The sequence below is a fragment of the Diabrotica virgifera genome, chromosome 8, assembly GCF_917563875.1.
Source record: "Diabrotica virgifera virgifera chromosome 8, PGI_DIABVI_V3a".
Lineage (NCBI taxonomy): Eukaryota > Metazoa > Arthropoda > Insecta > Coleoptera > Chrysomelidae > Diabrotica > Diabrotica virgifera.
In genome coordinates this window covers 64821719-64842424 of record NC_065450.1, presented here as the reverse complement: position 1 = coordinate 64842424, position 20706 = coordinate 64821719, and the positions used below count along the sequence as shown (strand labels likewise).

Sequence of the window (20706 nt, the reverse complement as noted above, 5' to 3'; positions counted from 1 at the left end):
AGTGTAGCAAGTTAAAAAAGTTGTTTGTTAACTTGTAAAAGGATTACTACAGGAGCAAGGTTACCAATTTTGGTCAGGTTGTTAGAAGACCCGCAGTCGCAAGGCTACAACTAACATTGCCAAGGAGGTAAAGCTACCTGAGGAAATGAAAAGCCATAACAATATTAAATAAAATGATGTTGGATAATCAAGTACAAATATAAAAATAAATAAGCAAAATCATTGGCTAATACTCGTAAAGTGAATGTGAATTTAGTTGGAAATATATAAAATGATGAAGGGTCATCATTCCATACATTTCTGTGCAACTATATACACCGGTGTTTCGGCCTATTTGGGATATATTTCCAACTAAATTCACATTCACTTTACGAGTATTAGCCAATGATTTTGCTTATTTATTTTTATATTTGTACTCGATTATCCAACATCATTTTATTTAATATTGTTATGGCTTTTCATTTCCTCAGGTAGCTTTACCTCCTTGGCAATGTTAGTTGTAGCCTTGCGACTGCGGGTCTTCTAACAACCTGACCAAAATTGGTAACCTTGCTCCTGTAGTAATCCTTTTACAAGTTAACAAACAACTTTTTTAACTTGCTACACTATACTGACGAAGCCCAAATAGGCCGAAACACCGGTGTATATAGTTGCACAGAAATGTATGGAATGATGACCCTTCATCATTTTATATATTTCCAACTAAATTCACATTCACTTTACGAGTATTAGCCAATGATTTTGCTTATTTATTTTTATATTTGTACTCGATTATCCAACATCATTTTATTTAATATTGTTATGGCTTTTCATTTCCTCAGGTAGCTTTACCTCCTTGGCAATGTTAGTTGTAGCCTTGCGACTGCGGGTCTTCTAACAACCTGACCAAAATTGGTAACCTTGCTCCTGTAGTAATCCTTTTACAAGTTAACAAACAACTTTTTTAACTTGCTACACTATACTGACGAAGCCCAAATAGGCCGAAACACCGGTGTATATAGTTGCACCGAAATGTATGGAATGATGACCCTTCATCATTTTATATATTTCCAACTAAATTCACATTCACTTTACGAGTATTAGCCAATGATTTTGCTTATTTATTTTTATATTTGTACTCGATTATCCAACATCATTTTATATATATATATATAAATAAATATAATAAAATATATATATATATATATAAAAATAAATATAATAAAATATATATATATATATATATATATATATATATATATATATATATATATATATATATATATATATATAGATATATATTTTTTTTTATTAAACACAAGCTGTGTTTAGACTACTGAAATCTGGTCATCAGTTCACCAATTATCAAGTCCACCACCCTATGGTGTCCTCTTATTTTTTTTAACAAGTATGAAATTTTAAAACTTAAACTAACACACAATACAACATTATGCTTTGCTTTTACACTAACACTTTACACTAACTCAAATGGTTTTCTTCGTTTGAGTCTTCTTTCTAGCCCAGAGATATATTTATACACGATATTTATTTATTAATTTTATTTTTAGGTTGGAAGACAAAGACCAGAAACTTCTACCACCTAGTAATGGAGATTTTAAACCAGCATCACCAGTTTTTGTGAACTCACCTACAGATTTCCTCCAGTTCAATTACAACAATATCCGGCCAAACAGTGAAAACTATCACCAAAATATAAATTTGGCTCAAATTCATTACGCAAATCAAAACGGTAATGCCCCAAACCAAAATGTTGATAATGAATACATGCGAAACGTTTCTGAAAATAATCACTTCAATCAACATGGATACTATGATGCTCCCTTAAGAAGTCCTTCTATACTCAAAACCCCGCTGCAAGAACTAGATTTCAATCCAATGGATGGTCTGTCACCGATTTACGTTAACCCTTATGGACAAGGGTTGATTCCGAAGCCTTCTTTTAAGGGGATCGTAAGAACTGATAGTCTGTCCAGTAATAGGGAGTTGATTCAAGAGTTGCGCGTTAGGCAGAGCAGGTTCAAGAAACCTAACGAGAAGAAAGATGCAGAAAGTCCTTATAAAGAGTGTCAAAACTTGGAAGAGATTATACAAGTACATAAAACAATAGATCAATAGAACCATCTCCGCCATAACTACCATTTATACAGAGTGAGTTTTATATATGGAAACACTCAATTATCTCGAAAACGACTTCCACAATTTTTATAGATTTTGATAGGTAGGGATTTTCTAATGCGGTCGATATTATAGTGCTAATCACATTGTTGTCATATTTTCCGTTTTTCTGGAAATCTAATGAACTTTCTTATTTCAAATGGAACACCCTGTATATTTTTTGCGTTTTGAAGTCCTTAAGAAATACCGATTATTTTTGATGTTATATTCCCTATACCTAAATGCCATAAGTTCGAAGTTATTGCTACATTTATTTAAAAAAAATTTAAACAAATTATAAAAATCATTTTCTTTTTTGGCCCGGGTAAACACTATTTTAGGTTGTTTGGATCATTGGGAACAAAAAAGATCTTCCGTAATTTTTCTCTAAAATTTCAAGGTTCAAGAACACAAATCAACAATGTTATTTTTGAAACTGCGAAGTACCCCAATTCAAGCTCAAAGCTTATTTTATCAGTTACCGGTAAGTAATTTGAGATTGTTTAATTGTAAAACATTGTTTTTTAGGTGTTAATGCAGCCCGATCGCCCGTCCTCTCATATGCACTTCATTAAAAATTAAAAAGCAATGTTATACAATAAAAGGAGGCAAAAAATATTTTGGCAAGAATTAGAAGAAGAGTTGGGCTTGAATTTAGGTACTTTAAAATTTTAAAAATCATATTTTTTACTTGTGTTCTTGAACCTTGAAAATTGTCATTATTCGATTTTTTCAGTTTTAAATTGTTTATAACTCGGAAACGATTAATTTAAGAGAAATATTACAAAAGATCTTTTTTGTTCGCAATGATCCAAACAACCTAAAATAGTGTTTACCCGGGCCAAAAATTGATTTTTATAATTTGTTAATTTTTTTTAAACAAATAAATAATCATAAAAAAATCAGTATTTCTTAAGGACTTCAAAACGCAAAAAATATACAGTGTTCCATTTGAAATAAGAAAGTTCACTAGATTTCCAGAAAAACGGAAAATATGACAACAATGTAATTTGCACTATAATATTGGCCGCATTAGAAAACCCCTACCTACCAAAAAATATAAAAATCGTCCAAGCCGTTTTCGAGATAATTGAGTGTTTCCATACATAAAACTCACTCTGCATACATAAATGTATATTTATTTATTAATAATAACTATTACACGAACCACAAAAAAATGGGATAGGAACTCAAAATAATCTATTATTGTAACAGTTATACCGTAAGGCACTGTAAGGTAAAAAATACATCATGGTCATTTAATATAATTCAATCCTTTGATTTATATGTATGTATATCTGTTAATTTTTAAATATCGTATGATTATAATAATTTTAAATTATTTTATTAAAGCGTTTATCAGTTACTGACAAAGACTTATTTCTAATTTTTTACCTTTATAAGCCTATGTTCAACACTGGGAAGAAATTTGGTTTTACACTGAGTAGAATATACACTAAAAAACACCGAATAGTAAGATTTAAGAGAACGCGTTTGAAGACGAGATAATAATAATTATTAGTGAATGTATTTTTTTCAATAACCTATTAATTAATGTGATTGAGTTCTTTCTAACGTAGGGCGTAATTCAGTTAAGCTCTAGTCCAGTAATTAAGCTTAATTTATCTAACATTTCAATAACTTTGACGTCCGATCTTTTGAAAACATATAATAGAGATAGAGCGAAAAATGTGAGATAAATATATTTAAATAAACACTACTCTTCGAAATTTATGTAATATTGTTTATTGTTTGCTTTTAATCAATCGTATAAAAAATATATTTCCATTCGATGTTTTAATTTAATACTTATTTTAATTCATTATTTCAATTAAACCGAACATATTTGTATATTTGGAATATGGCACTACTGTCGGAATAGTGCAATGAATTAGATATGCAAACCAACTAAACATAATTTGACCATTTACAAATTAAATATCACAAAAAGGATCGCATAAGCAGATTTCAACCAAGTTTCTATGACCTTCTGTAATAGACTTAATGAAATTTAGTAAATTTAAAGCTTATAGCTTATTTGAATAAAACTAAAATTCACAGAACAATATTGGATATCATGACCACAATCTTTACTACATCTACCGCTATTCTGAAGAGTTTTATTAAACTGCATTTAAACCATTCATTTTTGAACAATCGCCCCTTCCTTCTTCCCACACACCTTGCCCCTCCTATCATCTTATCTGTCCTTGTATTATCAATCTCAGCATTTCATATCGTTGTCCTCTCATTACGTATCTCAGATACTGCAACTTTCTTATTCTTATTGCGTTTAATATTTCAAATACATACTTTGAATCATCATCACTGAAATACATCACTTTGAATTAACATTAGCTTAGTTCTTCAAGTGAGGAGTCTATTAAATTTTTTATCTTCAATTTTGGTAATACATAAAATTTTTTTTGTAAAAGCTTATAGTCTTTGAGTTATACGTGAAAAACAGCTTTAAAACATGCATTTTTTACGAAAAAATAAAATCTTTGATCTTTAATAACTCAAAAAGTATTGATTTATATTAATATCTTTATACAACATATTTTGCTTGTAACTTGTCTCTCTATCGATTAGTGGTCTTATTTTTAACAAAATAATTTTTACCACCGGGAAGGGGTGGCATCCACCCCAGGGTAAAAGCGCAAGTTAGCATCATGTCACCTTTGTTCCTTGAGGTATCCTCTAACTACTCACCAATTTTCATGAAAATCGATGAAGATTCAACGAAATCGGAGGTGAAAACCTTCAGTTACTGCACTGGAAAGGTTTATAACAAATGTGTTTTGTTTGTACACACTTGTGGAGCAGAGACTTTAAGACTGACGCAAAATTCGCGAATAAACTCAAAGTTACACAACGAGTCATGGAACGTGCAATGCTGAACGTGAGCCTTCCAGATCACATCACAAACCAACAAATCAGGTAACGATCAGGATTCAGACGTCATCGAAACAGCTACGAAGCTTAAGTAGAACTGGTTAGGATACTTAGCTAGAACACAAGATGGCCGGTGGACAAGACGAATCATCGAATGGAGGCCCAGAAACTACAAAAGAAGCCGAGGAGGACGACCGACTATATAGACCGACGATATAAAAAGAGTAGCGGGAACACTCAAAAAAATTTAGTTCGTAATATTGATTAACAGTGATTATTGAATAGTATTTCGTTGTAATAACAATTTAATTTTTTGTTTCAACGAACTTTTAGACAATGATGAATGTATTTGGTTATTGTCACAATGATTCAATAATAATTGTGAAAATAACTAGAGTACATTAATCAATAACACTCAATTTATTCAGCCAATAACTTAGTTTCGTATATTTAATAAATAATGTTAATTCTGGCAGCAACTCACTTTCTTGATTTCGTAGATGACAAGCAATTACCTTGGTTTATCTGACAACGTACAGATTTCATTAAAACAATGTACAAATGTTGTTAATATAGAGTAATATATGAATATTGTATAGATGTAAACTGATTGTTGTGACAACGAATGCATTAATCAATCTAGTGCTGCGTTTAATAACCAAAATCAATGCGTTCATGGTGACAATAAACGTAGTTGTTGAGACAATAAATGTTTTGCTTGACCATTTGAAATATAACGGCTTTTTCTTATCGTGATACCCCTAGCTTCTCTGTGTTACCATTGTTTAAAAAATAATTCTTTGTTGAACCATGCTGTTGGCTCTGCCGAAGTGCCGAATAATAATTTCATTTCGTTTCCAAGTGTAGTCCGTCGTAGAAGGAAGTTTTCGTGTATCTATGTATTATCGTGAAATTTCGGTCGAATTCTTTTTAAATGTATTCATTTTTTTTTCGAATCCTGAGAAAACCAATTCATATTTTTAAAAATTTAAACGCAGAATAAAATATTACAGTATTATTGAGGGTCTGAAGTCCCTGAGAACTTCTATAATGATTATTTTAATAAGTCACAGGGGTGAAAAATAGAAAATTTAGTATGATTTTTAATTTCAAATATTCCATTCAAAAGAAACTTTTTGTTTATTCTGAGGGACTTTCAGCCCTCGATAATAATGTAATCTTTTATTCTGCGTTTAAATTTTTCAAAAATACTTATTAGTTTTCTCAGGATTCCAAATGAATGCGTTTAAAAAGATTCCATCAAAATTTTGCACCTGCGCTCTCAAAAAGGATTAAAGTGTTATACATTTTTGGAATCACTATTTCAAACGCTTTAAATGAGCTGTCACATGATGTACTTTCCCATTAAAAAAATCAAAGTTATGCTTGTCACCTGAAGAGGGATCGTGTAAAGTTCAAAACATTGATGTTATAATATACTTTGATTATTTTAAAAATCGACCTGTCCGAGCATTTTGCTTATGTGCTAAAAACAAATAAGTTAATAGGGGGGGGGGAGTGTAACACTTATTCCAGCGCACTGTATAAGTGAAATCATATGAGAAATTACACAGTGTAAAGTCCATTAGGTTTAGGACAAAAAAGGGGGATTTAAAAAATTATTATTAATCAATATCATACATTGGGCTAATGCATTCAGTAATTAATAATATAAAATACGTTCATAATAGGAATGAACGAAACTGATTGTAAGAATGAATAGAATTGCTTGTAAGAATAACCGTATTTATTGTGGGAATGAACAGAATTAATTGTAAGAATAAACGGGAATAATTGTAGAAATAAACGAAATACGTTAGGAGAAATAGCACTGTTATTGACGCAACGAATAGTCTTCGTCGGCGAAATTAACGACGTTGTTGATTCAATAAATAGTGTTCGTTGACTCAGTGAACATAGTTCGTAATATCAATAAAGTGATATTATGGTATATATAATGAATGTTCATACATTCAATAAACGTAATACATTGGCTCAACTAACGAAAATAATGAATTGATGAACATCGTTTGTTGTTCCAATAAAACCAAAAATTGGACAAATTTTAAGTATTGCGTTTGTTGTCTGAATTAACATTTTTATTGGTATTACGTACCTTTTTCGTTGAGTGAAACTGGCTACGAGCGGCCCATTGTAGAGAACACTGAAAATAACTGAGGGAGGCCTATGTCCAGTAGTGGATGCGATTGGCTGATTGATGAAGATTCTCGTGAGTATTCACTTCTTTTGACGCTCTATAAGTGCCACGCTCTAATTATTGTTTCCTTATTTCCCTTACTTATATGAAAACACTTAAAAAGTAGTAAATTAGCAGCTGATATTCCGATCAATATTCATTCAAAATTAGACAATTTCATACAAGTTCACACTATCATAACACAGGCTGTCGCACCTAAATGCCAAAGGAATTAATCAGCTAATGAAAATCGTATTACTTACGAATTCCAATTTCTTGGGGCACGGTTTCTCTCTCATATTGCTTTTGCTCAGACTACGGATATTTCAATTAAGTCTCAACGTTGAAATTGAAAATTGTGTTACAAGTGCCGTCAAGTAATAGCGCATCAATAATTATTCTTCTTTTATAGAAAAATATCAGTCGACAGATCTAATAACGCTGGCAATGGAATGGGAAATGGAAATTTTAAAATATGATTTTGGGATAAAATTAGAAATGTTTAAAGAAATATTTAAAAAGAATTAAGTAATAATACGGATTGCGGCAAAATAAACAGTACCTACTGAAATACATATGCCTCAAACTTGTACGTGTAATGCGCCGAAAGGTGCTGAGTTGTTTCCGAACGCCGTTATAACGTATTACTCTGGGCTAATTAGCAAAATACAAGGAAATAGTTATTTTCCTAACAAGTGCAGAAAGTCATTCTTTTTCGCACGCGACTTCAGTTTGCCGAACGACGCGAAGCGGGAGTTGGGCAAGCAGTCGAGTGCGGAGAAGAGACTTTCTGCAAGAGTTAGGAACAATATTTTTTCTAAGAGTCTTTAAAAAATTACCAAATCTGAATCAATTAATTTAATTAATAAGAAAATACATACACAACTTAATTCTTTGACAAGGTTGTCAAAACCAAACTTTCAATCTAATTAGTTAGCATGACGACGATCTTGGTTTTCATGACGATGATTCAAAACGACTGTTATTGTCTACCGATTTGACTTTCGAATATTATGTCAAAATAATTTTATTTCATCGAATTGTCGCGTTAATTTCATTAAAACAGGAACACAATAAGATATATTTGAAATAAATTAGTAAATAATATCTAAATATTAGTTTATTGCATGTATTATAATTACTTTAAGGCCATATTAACATATCTAAATTAACACGCGTGCGGAAAAGTAAAAACCGCGTGCGGAAAACTAACACGCGTGCGGAAAAGTAACACGCGTGCGGAAAAGTAACACGCGTGCGGAAAAGTGAAACTTTCTAAACTAAAATGCGTGCGCGAAAGTAGAGATTTTTGCACGCTCGTAGAAAAAGTTATTTTCCACCTACCTCTACCGAAAGTATACTTTTCCGGACCTGATTGTAGGAGGCAAAGTTGTACTTTTCCTTCCTAGGGAGGAAAATAGGGAGGAAAATATTTTTCCTCCCTAGGGAGGAAAAGTAAAAGTGACGTCATGGTATTTCTTTCATGAAATATAACTTATTGACGCCCTGTACAATATCTATTTTCTATTACGTAAGTATCTATACATTTTAACGTTTATTTATAAAACACCTTGTATTTTGCAGAATGGCAAATAACAGTAAATTGTTATATTGATTTAACAATGTTTACATTAATAATTTGGCTTATATTTGACAGTTGACAGTTATATTGTACCTACTTGTTAGTTTTAGTTTTAATAAATTTTGTTGGTTATTAACATAAATAAATTAAGTAAAAATGAAAAAATTACTTATTATTTGAGGAATGTGGAAAAACCATATGTATAACATAGGAGTAAAGTGCCTTTTCCTCCCTTGAATGATTACTGCCCTCCGCTACGCGTCGGGCAGTAAACTTCATTCTCGGGAGGAAAAGTAGCACTTTCCTCCCTTGTAATACAAATAGCTATTACCAGCAATTTTATTGCTGGAGTCAAATCTTACTATTGTATGTATTAATAATATAGGTATGCAAAGTCCGCAGATAGTGTGCTACTTTTTTTATAAACAAAATGGCGCCCGAAAATCGTATTTTTTTCAATTTTTGCTCTATAACTCCAAAGATTTTAACTTTACACCAAAAACACTCAAATAAAAATTGACCGCAATTAAATTCTGCACAGAGACGTGTTTTCGCTGATTCAGTTCGACGAAAACTTTCCCTGCAAAAAGCGGGTCTTTCCAACAAAATCTTTAATTATCAACTATAATTTTAGATAAGTAATTGTTAATCAATATTTAAATAACGTGGTACTGTAAAAGCCCTTTTCGTGTAGATTATAATTACAGAATCCCATGGAAATTGAATAAACAGTTTAGCAACAGTTGAATTGTTAATTAAAAATTTACGGTCGCTATAATAACGACAGTAATTATGATGCATAAGAATAACTATGATTTTTTCATAAAAATACACTACACCTATCTAATGTACTTTACAGAATTGAAATTGGACTATTTAAGCGGCCTCAGGAATATTTTAAAATTATAAACAATTTTTTGGCCTATAAACAAATAGAATATCTCAGGAAATATTAAACTAAATTAAATTGTGAAAAAGGTATTCGAAAGGCAGCGGCAGGACGCTTCTTTTAAAAGAAAAAACGTTGAATTATAATGAGTGATTCCTGAGATACAACCAGTCAAAGTTGACCGGAATTTACGGCAAAGATATAAACGATAGTATCATAATTTTCAAACCGTCACCTTTTTATGTTTGTCGTCTTTCTCCACACCAATTTTCATATCTTTAATATACTCATAACATATATTATTATAATAAAAACTATCGATAATACGTGTGAAAATTGCCAAAAATAGCAAAATTCCATTCAAAAATTAGGTTGGAGAGAATGTAACCCTCAAAGTTCAAAATCGGTATACGTTAAAAAAATGCATTTTCTCGGCTTCCCATGAAGCAATTTCCTTCATTCTTTTTTTGTTCCCTAATAACTCGAGTAGAGCCATCGAACTAACGCATTATTAAATGTCAAACTTGCTTTTGTTTTGTTATAATTAGGGAGCGGATTTATATGCGATCAATTTTGATGAAATATGCGCATATATATGCAGTAAAAAATTAAGAAATATGCGTAAGATATGCACAAAAATTCAAAAAATGCGCATTTGGAGTAACCACAAATTTTCTGTTCTATTCTATTCCTGGGGGGTTCTTTTATAGGAGGTGGGCGGCAATCTTATTTATTAACTTTCAAATAAAATCATTATTTTTTATATAAGCAATTTATTCACATTTTTTACAAAAACTGGTAGCAATAGTTACCTATTTAAAATAAAACAATATACAGGGTGTCCAGAAACTCTACCGACAAACGAAGACAGGAAAGTCCTCAGATAATTTTAAGACAATTTAACCCAATTCACCTAGTCCGAAAATGCTTCCTAAGGGAGCTAGAGCTCTTTGAAGATGGCGCCATGTAATTAGTTTTTCTTAAATACCTCCAGAACGCTTCTATTTAGAAAAACGAAACTTTTTATACATATTTACTTTCCTGAAATTAATCGATTCCATCCATTGTGAATTTCTAGTACCGGTCATAGGCGTCCGTTTTGGGTAGGGCAACAGTTATTTTATCGCATAATTTTTTTGTCTTCAACTTTTAAGCATTTTTGATACTGGATTATTAAATTGTGAGGTATTTTAGTACTAAAAGGTACTCTTACTTTAAGTCGGTAGGATACACCGTTTTCTAGAAAAATCGATTTGAAAGTTTTTAGTTTTGGGAATTTGAAAAGAACAAGTTAAAAAAAAATTAAAAAAAAACGATGTATTTTACCAACTTAAAGCAAGAGTAACTTTTAGTTCTCGAATATCTCATAATTGAATAATCTAGTGTCAAAAATAATTAAAAATTAAAGACAATATAGTTATGTTATAAAATAACTGTTGACCTACCCAAAACGGACGCCTATGACCGGTACTAGAAATTCGCCATTAATGAAATCGATTAATCTCTGGAATATAAATAAATGTACCAGTTTTCATCTTTCTAAATAGTTTTTTTTTAATCTTTTTTAATTTTAATTACAGAAGTAATCGGAGCGTACTTAAAATAACTTGTTAAAGCCGAAAATTCTGCAACAAAATCAATTTCAAAATTTTCTTTAAAAATTTCGCATAATTCCTCCAAAGTTTTAAAGACGGGATCTGATCTAAAGCATGAATATTTCAATTTTCGTTAGAAAATAGTAAACCTATTGTTGAAGGTGTAAATTCTCTTAACAATAGGGGATTTAAAAGAATCACCAGAATTATAGGTACCTACCTACTATTGGGATACAAATTGTACTAAATATAATAAAACTAAATAAAATTCGGATTTCCCGGTAAACCATCCTTCATCATTTTAACATCCTACAATCAGCATTATAAGTACTTTGTGTAAAGATCGGGTATTTTCTTAAGAAAAAAATGAAAAGGCAGTGAATGAGCCGTCTCTCTTCAGGTAGATCTCGAATTAATAGATACGACAGCCTGTGCAGGGAAATATTTTGTGTCGAATTAAAAAATTTTAAATTTTGTGTCCAAAAAAAAATTTTTTTTTTGGATTTAAATGTTTTTAAATAGGCACAAAATATGCATAGTTCTTTAAAAATATGCAAAATTTAGTAAAGTTCTCAAATATGCGAAATATGCATGCAATATGCATTTAGCATAAAATCCGCTCCCTAGTTATAATAGATTAATTTATTTATAAGAACAGAAAACTACATATTTTTTCCACTTGTAGGCTTTTTTTTAGATAAACTTACTACAAGTGTACCTTTTAAAGTTAAAAACATAAATATTCTCATTTAAAAGCTGTATAATTATTTAAACAATTTTTATTTAAACAAATTAAAATTTTGTGTTATAATAAATATATTAATTTATTATAACAAAAAAAAGCAAGTTTGACATTTAATAATGCGTTAGTTCGATGGCTCTACTCGAATTACTTGGGAACAAAAAAATAATGAAGAAAATTGCTCCATGAGAAGCCGAGAAAATGCATTTTTTTAACGTATACCGATTTTGAACTTTGAGGGTTACATTTTCTCCAACATAATTTTTGATTGGAATTTTGCCATTTTTGGCAATTTTCACACGTATTATCGATAGTTTTTATTATAATAATATGTTATGAGTATTCTAAAGATATGAAAATTGGTGTGGAGAAAGAGGACAAAACTAAAAAGGTGATCATTTGAAAATTATGATCCTATTGTTTATATCTTTGCCGTAAATGCCGGTAAATTTTGACCGGTTGTATCTCAGGAACCACTCGTCATAATTAAACGTTTTTTCTTTTAAAAGAAGCGTCCTGCCGCTGTCTTTTGAATACCGTTTTCACAATTTAATTAAATTTAATATTTCCCGAGATATTCTATTTGTTTATAAGCCAAAAAATTGTTTATAATTTTACAATATTCCTGAGGCCGCTTAAATAGTATAATTTCGATTCTCTAAAGTACATTAGATAGGTATAGTGTCTTTTTATGAAAAAATCATAGTTATTCTTATGCATCATAATTATTGTCGTTATTATAGCGACCGTAAATTTTTAATTAACAATTCAATTGTTGCTAAACTGTTCGTTCAATTTCCATCGGCTTCTGGAATTATAATCTATACGAAAAGGGCTTTTATATTACCAAGTTATTTAATTATTGATTAACAATTACTTATCTAAAAGTTTTAATTGCAGAATTTAATTGCGATGAATTTGTATTTGAGTATTTTTGGTGTAAAGTTAAAATCTTTGAAGTTATAGAGCAAAAATTTAAAAAAACACGATTTTCGGGCGGCATTTTGTTTATAAAAAAAGTAGCACACTATCTGCGTACTTTGGATACCTATATTATTAATATATACAATCATAAGATTCGTTTCCAGCAATAAAATTGCTGGTAAATAACTTTTCCCAAAAATGGCCTATTCTCCGATACAGCCCAGACTATATATGTGAACCTCGTGGTAATGTTATGCAGCGTTCTCACTGATAAACGTTTGCGACGCAAATTCTTGCGACGACCCATTAGTTCAATACGCACGAAAAATTTACCAGTGAGGGCATGGCTTAAAAACCGACAACCGATGGAGCGGATGCGTTGTGTTCGTCGAAAATTCTTGCGTCAGATTTATGTGCCGGACACGTCCATCTTCTTCTTCTTCTTCGTCTAGCCATTCACGTCCACATCTGAACATAAGCCTCTTCAAGTCTTCCTTTCCATTGTTTTTTCTTGTACGCTACTTGTAGCCAATTTTTCCCGTTAGTTCGTTTCAGATCATCTGTCCTTCTCATAAGAGGTCTGCCTCTGGGTCTTTTGTGTTGGTATGGTCTCCAGGTTAGAATTGTTCTGTGCCGTTTGTTTAGATGGCTCCTAGCTACATGTCCAGCGTATTCCCATTTCAATTTTAATGATTTTTGTACCATATCGGTGACTTTGGTTTTCTGTCTTATCCATGTGTTTGTTTTCCTGTCCTTAAGTGATATTCCAAGCATTGCTCTTTCCATCGCGTGTTGAGTGACTCTGAGTATGTTCATATTCTTTTTTGTGATTTAGTCGAGGAAATGAAGCTGGAAAAATGGCAAAACTTCGCAATTTTTTCGTCCAGCATCGATTTGTACAAAAATTTGGGATTAGGCTCATTTCACCCTCTAGTTCATTTTCTATATTGAGCCGTTGTACGCTTTTGGTTTTTTAAGGGTGAAAAGCACCCCTAATTGTAAAAAATTATAAAATAACATTTTAAACTTTAATATTGTCAACATTTGCTTCTTATTAATTACATAATGATTGTTTTGTGCTTTAAGATATAATATCACAATATTTTAACCCTTAAAACCACCCTTGTTGGAGCTATATATGAAAAGTTTACTTATCCTAAAAGAATAATTCGGCTTGCATCAATTTACATAAAAATTTGGGGTTAGGATCATCTTACCCTGTACTTCATATTCTATATCATGCTCAAGGGCGTTGATTATTTTTAGGGGTGTAAACTACCCTTATTTTCAAAAATTTTATAAAAACATTGTAAACTTTAATATAGGTAAAATTTGGTTTTGACTGTTTAAATAATGATTGTTGTATGCTTTAGGATATAATATCATACTATTTCAACCTTTAAAAACCACCCTTAATAATATTGAAATTTTTATAAGTAGACAATTTAATAGATCTGTACAGAAAAAAAGTGGAATTAAAGAATTACACAGATTCACACCCAAAAAAGTCATTAGGAATACCAACCTATCACCAAATACATCTTCTTTTTTGGTTGATCATGTCAGCCTTTGACGATAATCTATAAATATTATACTAATACGTCGCTCAAGAGTTCAAGTAACAACTGTATTTCATATGAAGCAGAATAAAAATCTAAAAATTAAAGAAATAACGCAGATAATACCAAAAATCGCTGTTATAACTTAATTAGCCTATGAAGTGCCAACAGTGTCAAAATGTTATAAATGTCATTAGTGTCAAAATTTGATAACAGTGGAGTAAACTTGCCTGAGGGTCTACCAATTACAAACAAGCTTTACGGCGCGGGAAAGAACTACTCCTTTTGGTTTAAAAACAGACTATAGATGCCGAAAACATTACAAAAATAAAAAGATTCCTGACGAAATTCCATTAGAAGAAAGATTTCCCAAAAATTTGAAATCCAAAAATACCTCCGGTATTTTTTCCTCTTGAGGATGGAGGAGTTACATGGTACGAAAGTCAGGACCTGGCAGAATCTGAACCAACACCTGCATCTAACTTCGCCGTTTCCACGAAGTTCTGTTAGATAGTTTTTATAATTGTATTGTAAAATTAATTATCGTTCTTGTTCTTGGTCTTGTTCAGTAAAGACATATTCAAAATTGTACTTTAATTAATAAAAATGTTTTTTACAAACAAAATTTCATTTTGAAATTTTAAATTATCGCCTATTGTACAGGGTGTTTCATTAATAATTGTCCATATAGTAACTGGAGAAACCTTAGCACAGAATACGAAGATTTAACCTAAAACACTTAAATAAAATGTGGTTCCTTACTGAGTTACAGGGTGTTTTATCTAAAAATTTAAAAACTGTTTTTGCTCAGCATTTTAAAACTATTCCACGTATCCTTTTCATACTTGGCAAAAAATGCGACTACTAGACACACTACTAAATTATAATAAACAAATGTTTCTAGCTACTACCAGAGGCGTACGACAGGGGATGGTGAAAGGTTGACCCTTCTCAAATTCTACGCCACTGGAGGAATTAGTATTTTAGTGCCATTTTTAGATTCTCTAATACTTTCTACGTAAATAATATACTCTTCATTGGTAACGATAAAGTCATTAGTTTTCGAGATATTTGAAGTTAAATATGAAACGGCACAGTTATTTTGATTAATTTATGATATGATTCATATGATTAAAATTTAAAAAATATTTGTACCCAGTACTTTCAAACTATTTGGCGTGTCCTTATCATACTTAGCAGAAAGTGTAGGTACTGTACACCCTACTAAATTAAGATAAATAAACGTTTCTAGCTACTACCAGAGGCGTACGACAGGGGATAGTGGCTGGTTAACCCTTACCAAATTCTACGCCACTGACAAAATTGCTATTTTAGTGTAATTTTTTGATTTTGCAATACTTTTTATGTAAATAATATACTCTTCGTTCGTAACGATAAACTGATTAATTTTCGAGATATTTGAAAATAAAAATGAAGCGACACAATACATTAATCAAAATAACCGTGTCGTTTCATTTTTAACTTCAAAGATCTCGAAAACTAATGACTTTATCGTTACCAATGAAGAGTATATTATTTACGTAGAAAGTATTGGTGAATCTAAAAATGGCCCTAAAATACTAATGTCTCCAGTGGCGTACAATTTGAGAAGGGTCAAACATTCACTATCCCCTGTCGTACGCCTGTGGTAATAGCCACAAACGTTGGTTTAACATAATTTAGTAGTTTGTATAGTACCTACACTTCCTGCCTAGTATGAAAAAGATACGTTGAATAGTTTTAAATTGCTGAGCAAAAATAGTTTTTAAATTTTAAGATAAAACACCCTGTAACTCAGTAAGGAACAACATTTTATTAAGTGTTTTAGGATAAATCTTCGTATTTTGTGCTAAGGTTTCTCCAGTTACTATATGGACAATTATTAATGAAACACCCTGTATAATAGTACATTCTTTGCCGAATTTTCCGATAAATTTTAAAGAACCGCTTGGATTGACTTGAAATTTGGCATACATATAGATTATATGTCAAAGAAAAAAAGTGATATTGTGCCGATGTGTGCTTTTGCTCTGGGGGTGGGTACCACCCCTTCTCGGGGGTGGAAATATTTAACCTCAAAATAACCTCATAAATCGATAGACATTTCAGTTCTGAGTAAAAAATGTTATATGCGACTTTTTCGGAAAATCGATATTTAGCAAGTTATTCACGATCGATATTGATGATTTCCTACATGAAAAATGGATCTTTTTGAGTGGATTTTCAAAAATAACTCTAAAATTATGCATTTTTATGAAAAAGTCTTTAGAATCAAAAAGAAACCTTTTAAAATCGGGTTTTTTTCGAATGAACCTTGAATCAAACATTTTATCATTAAATAATGCAAGAAATAGAGATTTCTGAAAAAAAATGGAGACATCTTTTAAACACTTCACCGATACCTTTAAAAGTTGCTACGATAAAAGTGATTTAGATAAGAAATGGCCGAGTTATTAAACAAACAAAACGATTATGTCGTTGAGAGAACAAAAAAAAATAATTAATTAAATCGGTGAATTTTCCACAAAAATAAAAATTAACATTATTCGATATACATTTAGCTTTATTTATAAACTGGCTACGTGTTCTCTGAGATTTTAACCGGTTTAAAATGGTTAGATTTGAAAAAAAATTCAATTTAGTATTAAATTATTTTTTGTTATTTTATATATTTTTCTATTTTTTCAAAATTACTTGAAAACTAAAAGAAATTTGAAAAATATATATAATACTAAAATGTGGTATTTTTCATACTGAAACTTTTTCAGTTTTTTCAATGTCTGTATGATAAAAACTGAGTGAGATATTTATATTTTAAATTTTCACGTAAGTATGAGAAGCAGTTTTATAAGCTCTTTGAATCGCATGCTTTAAAAATCAAAGACCTTCAGAAATTCCAACTTTTGAAAACTTTTAGCACTTACAATTCCAGACAAAATAAGCTTTGAAACAATAAAATATCTTGAAAATTACAGAAGTTATCGTTAAAAAACCGTTAAGCTATTACATTTTCAGCTTGCTATTAATCAATTTTTTTTGGTACGCGGGATCCAGGTCTATAAGTAAAGTAACTTGTGAAGTAATTTGCTTAGATTTAATGCTAAAAATAAAAAAAATAAATAAAAAATGGTTCTACTCTGGTTCTACTAGCTCTCCAAACTTCATACATAAACAGATTTATTCAGTTTTTCATATAATCTATATTTCTGCTCTGAATATTTTTTCGACAAATTACTTAGTTTTTCAGTTATTTGCGAAGAGCCGTCTAACAACGTGGTTCATTCGTTGAAAAATGAACATATTCACTCGCAAATAACTCGAAAAGTATTGACGTAGTGAAAAAACTCTATAAAACAAAAGTTACTTAAAATTGGTCAGTTTATCAATTTCCGGACTTACTTTGGAGCTATATTTTTTCACCCCCGAGAAGGGGTGAAACTCACCCCAGGGCAAAAGCACACATCGGTACTATATCACATTTTTTCTTTGACTTATTAGCTAAGTGAATGCCAAATTTCATGTCAACCCAAGGGGTTGTTTAAAATTCACAGGTTTTGCAATATTTTACCGTGAGTGAATGATCTAATAAATGTCTTTGTAGGCGTAGTTTACTAGGGATGAAAATATTAAATACTTAATACACTAAATTACGAACATAAAATAAAGTTTAAATCACTACAAAATGCATCGTTACCTAACTTAAAGTTACAAATTATTTTTTTATCCAAATTCTTATTTAGAGGGTAGCTTTCAAGGGTTTAAAACTATAAAATACATTTCAATATGAGAAACAATCAAATTTCTATATTAAGCATACTATTTAACATACCTACACATAATTTAGATTTAAATAATGCGTATATATATATGCTGTTTTCATTTTTTGGCAAAAAAAGTAATTTTCACCTCTTAATAAAAAGCACACATAGTCATATCACTTTTGAAGAGGAGGGCAAGATGAGCTTACTTGCAAAATTTCATCTAAATCGGAGCAGTTCGTTAGAATTTAGAGGTTTTGCAATATTTTACTGTTAAAGAACGTACTATAATATCTATGTATTAAAATATTCACGACAGCCCTGATAATCCAGTACCATCAAAATAAATGATTCATGACTTCTTATGTGAGTAAAAATATTTGTCAGACCAAATCATCAGTATTTATCACCTGAGTTTCATTTCAGTGTTTCTTTGACTATTGTCGGTATCGGTGCTTGCTCATTTCGGTAGTGTTAACAACGGTTTCTGTAACTTTTTCTAGTTTTTATATTTTCGTGGTATTTGTCGAAGACGAAAATAAAGAATTATCGTAAAGCTACATACGCCTTCCCTTTGTATGAAGTTCCATGGACTGTTGCAGTGTTAGTGTTCCAGTGTTCCATTGTTCCGGTTTCGACAATGATCCCTCAGGCGCATTGGTAAGTTAATATTTAGTATTTAGGAATCAAGTTTTGTTACCTTTATCTATATCTACATTTTTATACATTTACTTTTGTATATTACCTACCTAGTTTTACGTTAAAAATCTTAGGTAGGGTTGCACGAACCAATCAAGCTCCAGCTTAGCACAGCTCAGCTTATACATCTATCATTTTCGATTTTTATTTAAGCACGTCTTAACTGAGACGAAGTTTAAGATGCAATTCATGTGGAAATCTATTGTGGAAATAGTGCAGTCATTGAAGCTTTTTAGCTCAGAAATTTTTTACTATGGACCGATATACATGAAATTTTGGAATTAGGCTTAACCTACCCTTAACTTCAAAAGTGATATTGACCCGAACTCCGTTCTTACCCCGGGAGGTGGATGCCACTCCTTTTCGGTGGTGGAAATTTTTTTTTTTTTCAAAATAACCTCAGGTATCGATAGAAGACCTAATTTGAAACAAAAAATGTTGTATAAAGATTTTTCAAAAACCCAACACTTTTCAAGTTATTGGCAATTGAAAATTCGGAATTTTCTCACAATTTTCAACAGTTTTTTACAAATATCTCCAAAAATTCGCATTTTAACGATAATATTATATTGAACAAAATTGTAGCAGGTAACAAAATGAAGAAATTGGTTTTTTAAAGAGTATTTTAAGTGCAATATTAAGCTAGATATTGAAGATCAAAGCCGTTTTTATTTTGTTTGAAATTTAATCGATGTATTCAATGCCATCTAGCGGAGAGCAAATGCATTTTATGCATGCTAATGAGAAGGCATTTTATAGTGCTTAAAATAAGCTTTAAAATGAGCACCGTTAAAAGTCTTTTGTACGTAAAATGAGTGAGTTGTAATGAAAAAAAGAGGATTATCTAAGGTTTTTTTTTCAAATCAATGGATTTCATAAGTGCCATTTCCACCGAAATTAAAATTAATCGTATTCAGTCTAGAATTAACTCTAATATAAAGAATTTGATGGATTCTAGCAGTTTCGTTGCTTTGGAACACATATTTTTTTTTTGAAAAAATCACGATTTTAAGAAAAAAAATTTCTAATTTTAAAAAAAACCACCTTGGTTTCATAATATCTCAAAAATAATGAAAGATACGTAAAAAAGTGTAGTTATAAAAAAATAGGTTTTTTGACAAAAATTTTGGTTTGTTTGTTTTTCCTATCACACAAAAATTGACAAAGATGATTGATTAAAGAGCGTTTCAAAATAAAAGGTTTTTCACTACATATGATAATGAAAAAAGTTGTAGCTCTTTTAATTACCTTCAAAATGGTTTAATAAATAAGTTGCGATAGCTTCAAAATTGAAGTACCTATGGCCCAAAAACTAAATCATACATATTCAATGTTTTAATTTAGGGGTAGTTTTAAGGGTTAAAGAACTTGGGCATATGATTTTCCAGCACAGCTTTTTCGAGAACGTGGAACGATATTTAAATCCTTTTTAGTTTATCAAAAAAATTTTTTATACAATTTAATGGAGGGGTTGGTTTTAAGGGTTGAAATGGGTTAATAATTAAATAATTAAGCTAGAGAACGTAAAATATTATTTACTCTATATTTAAGTCTTCTTGTCAAACCAAATTAATTTTTGGTAATTTTTTTTCTATTTAGGGGTTGTTTTTAAGGGTTGAAAGGGGGTTAACAATATGATAATTAAGATAGAGAACGTAAAATATCATTTACTCTATATTTAAAACTTTTATGTCATACTAAATTAATTTTTT

General features: G+C 30.6%; 2 protein-coding genes across 3 annotated transcripts in view; one reads left to right on the top strand and one right to left on the bottom strand.

The window, feature by feature from the left end:
• The window catches only part of LOC126890606 (uncharacterized), a 107027-nt gene extending 103507 nt beyond the window's left edge, over nucleotides 1–3520 (top strand). Inside the window, exon 6 of the mRNA XM_050659685.1 lies at nucleotides 1548–3520. Within this exon, the coding sequence (XP_050515642.1) occupies nucleotides 1548–2115 (568 nt within the window). The 3' untranslated portion in view covers nucleotides 2116–3520. The remainder of the gene's footprint in view (nucleotides 1–1547) is intronic.
• LOC114331767 (probable G-protein coupled receptor CG31760) overlaps nucleotides 1–20706 on the bottom strand; it is a 923592-nt gene that overhangs the window by 418978 nt on the left and 483908 nt on the right. The gene's annotated exons all lie outside the window — the stretch shown is intronic.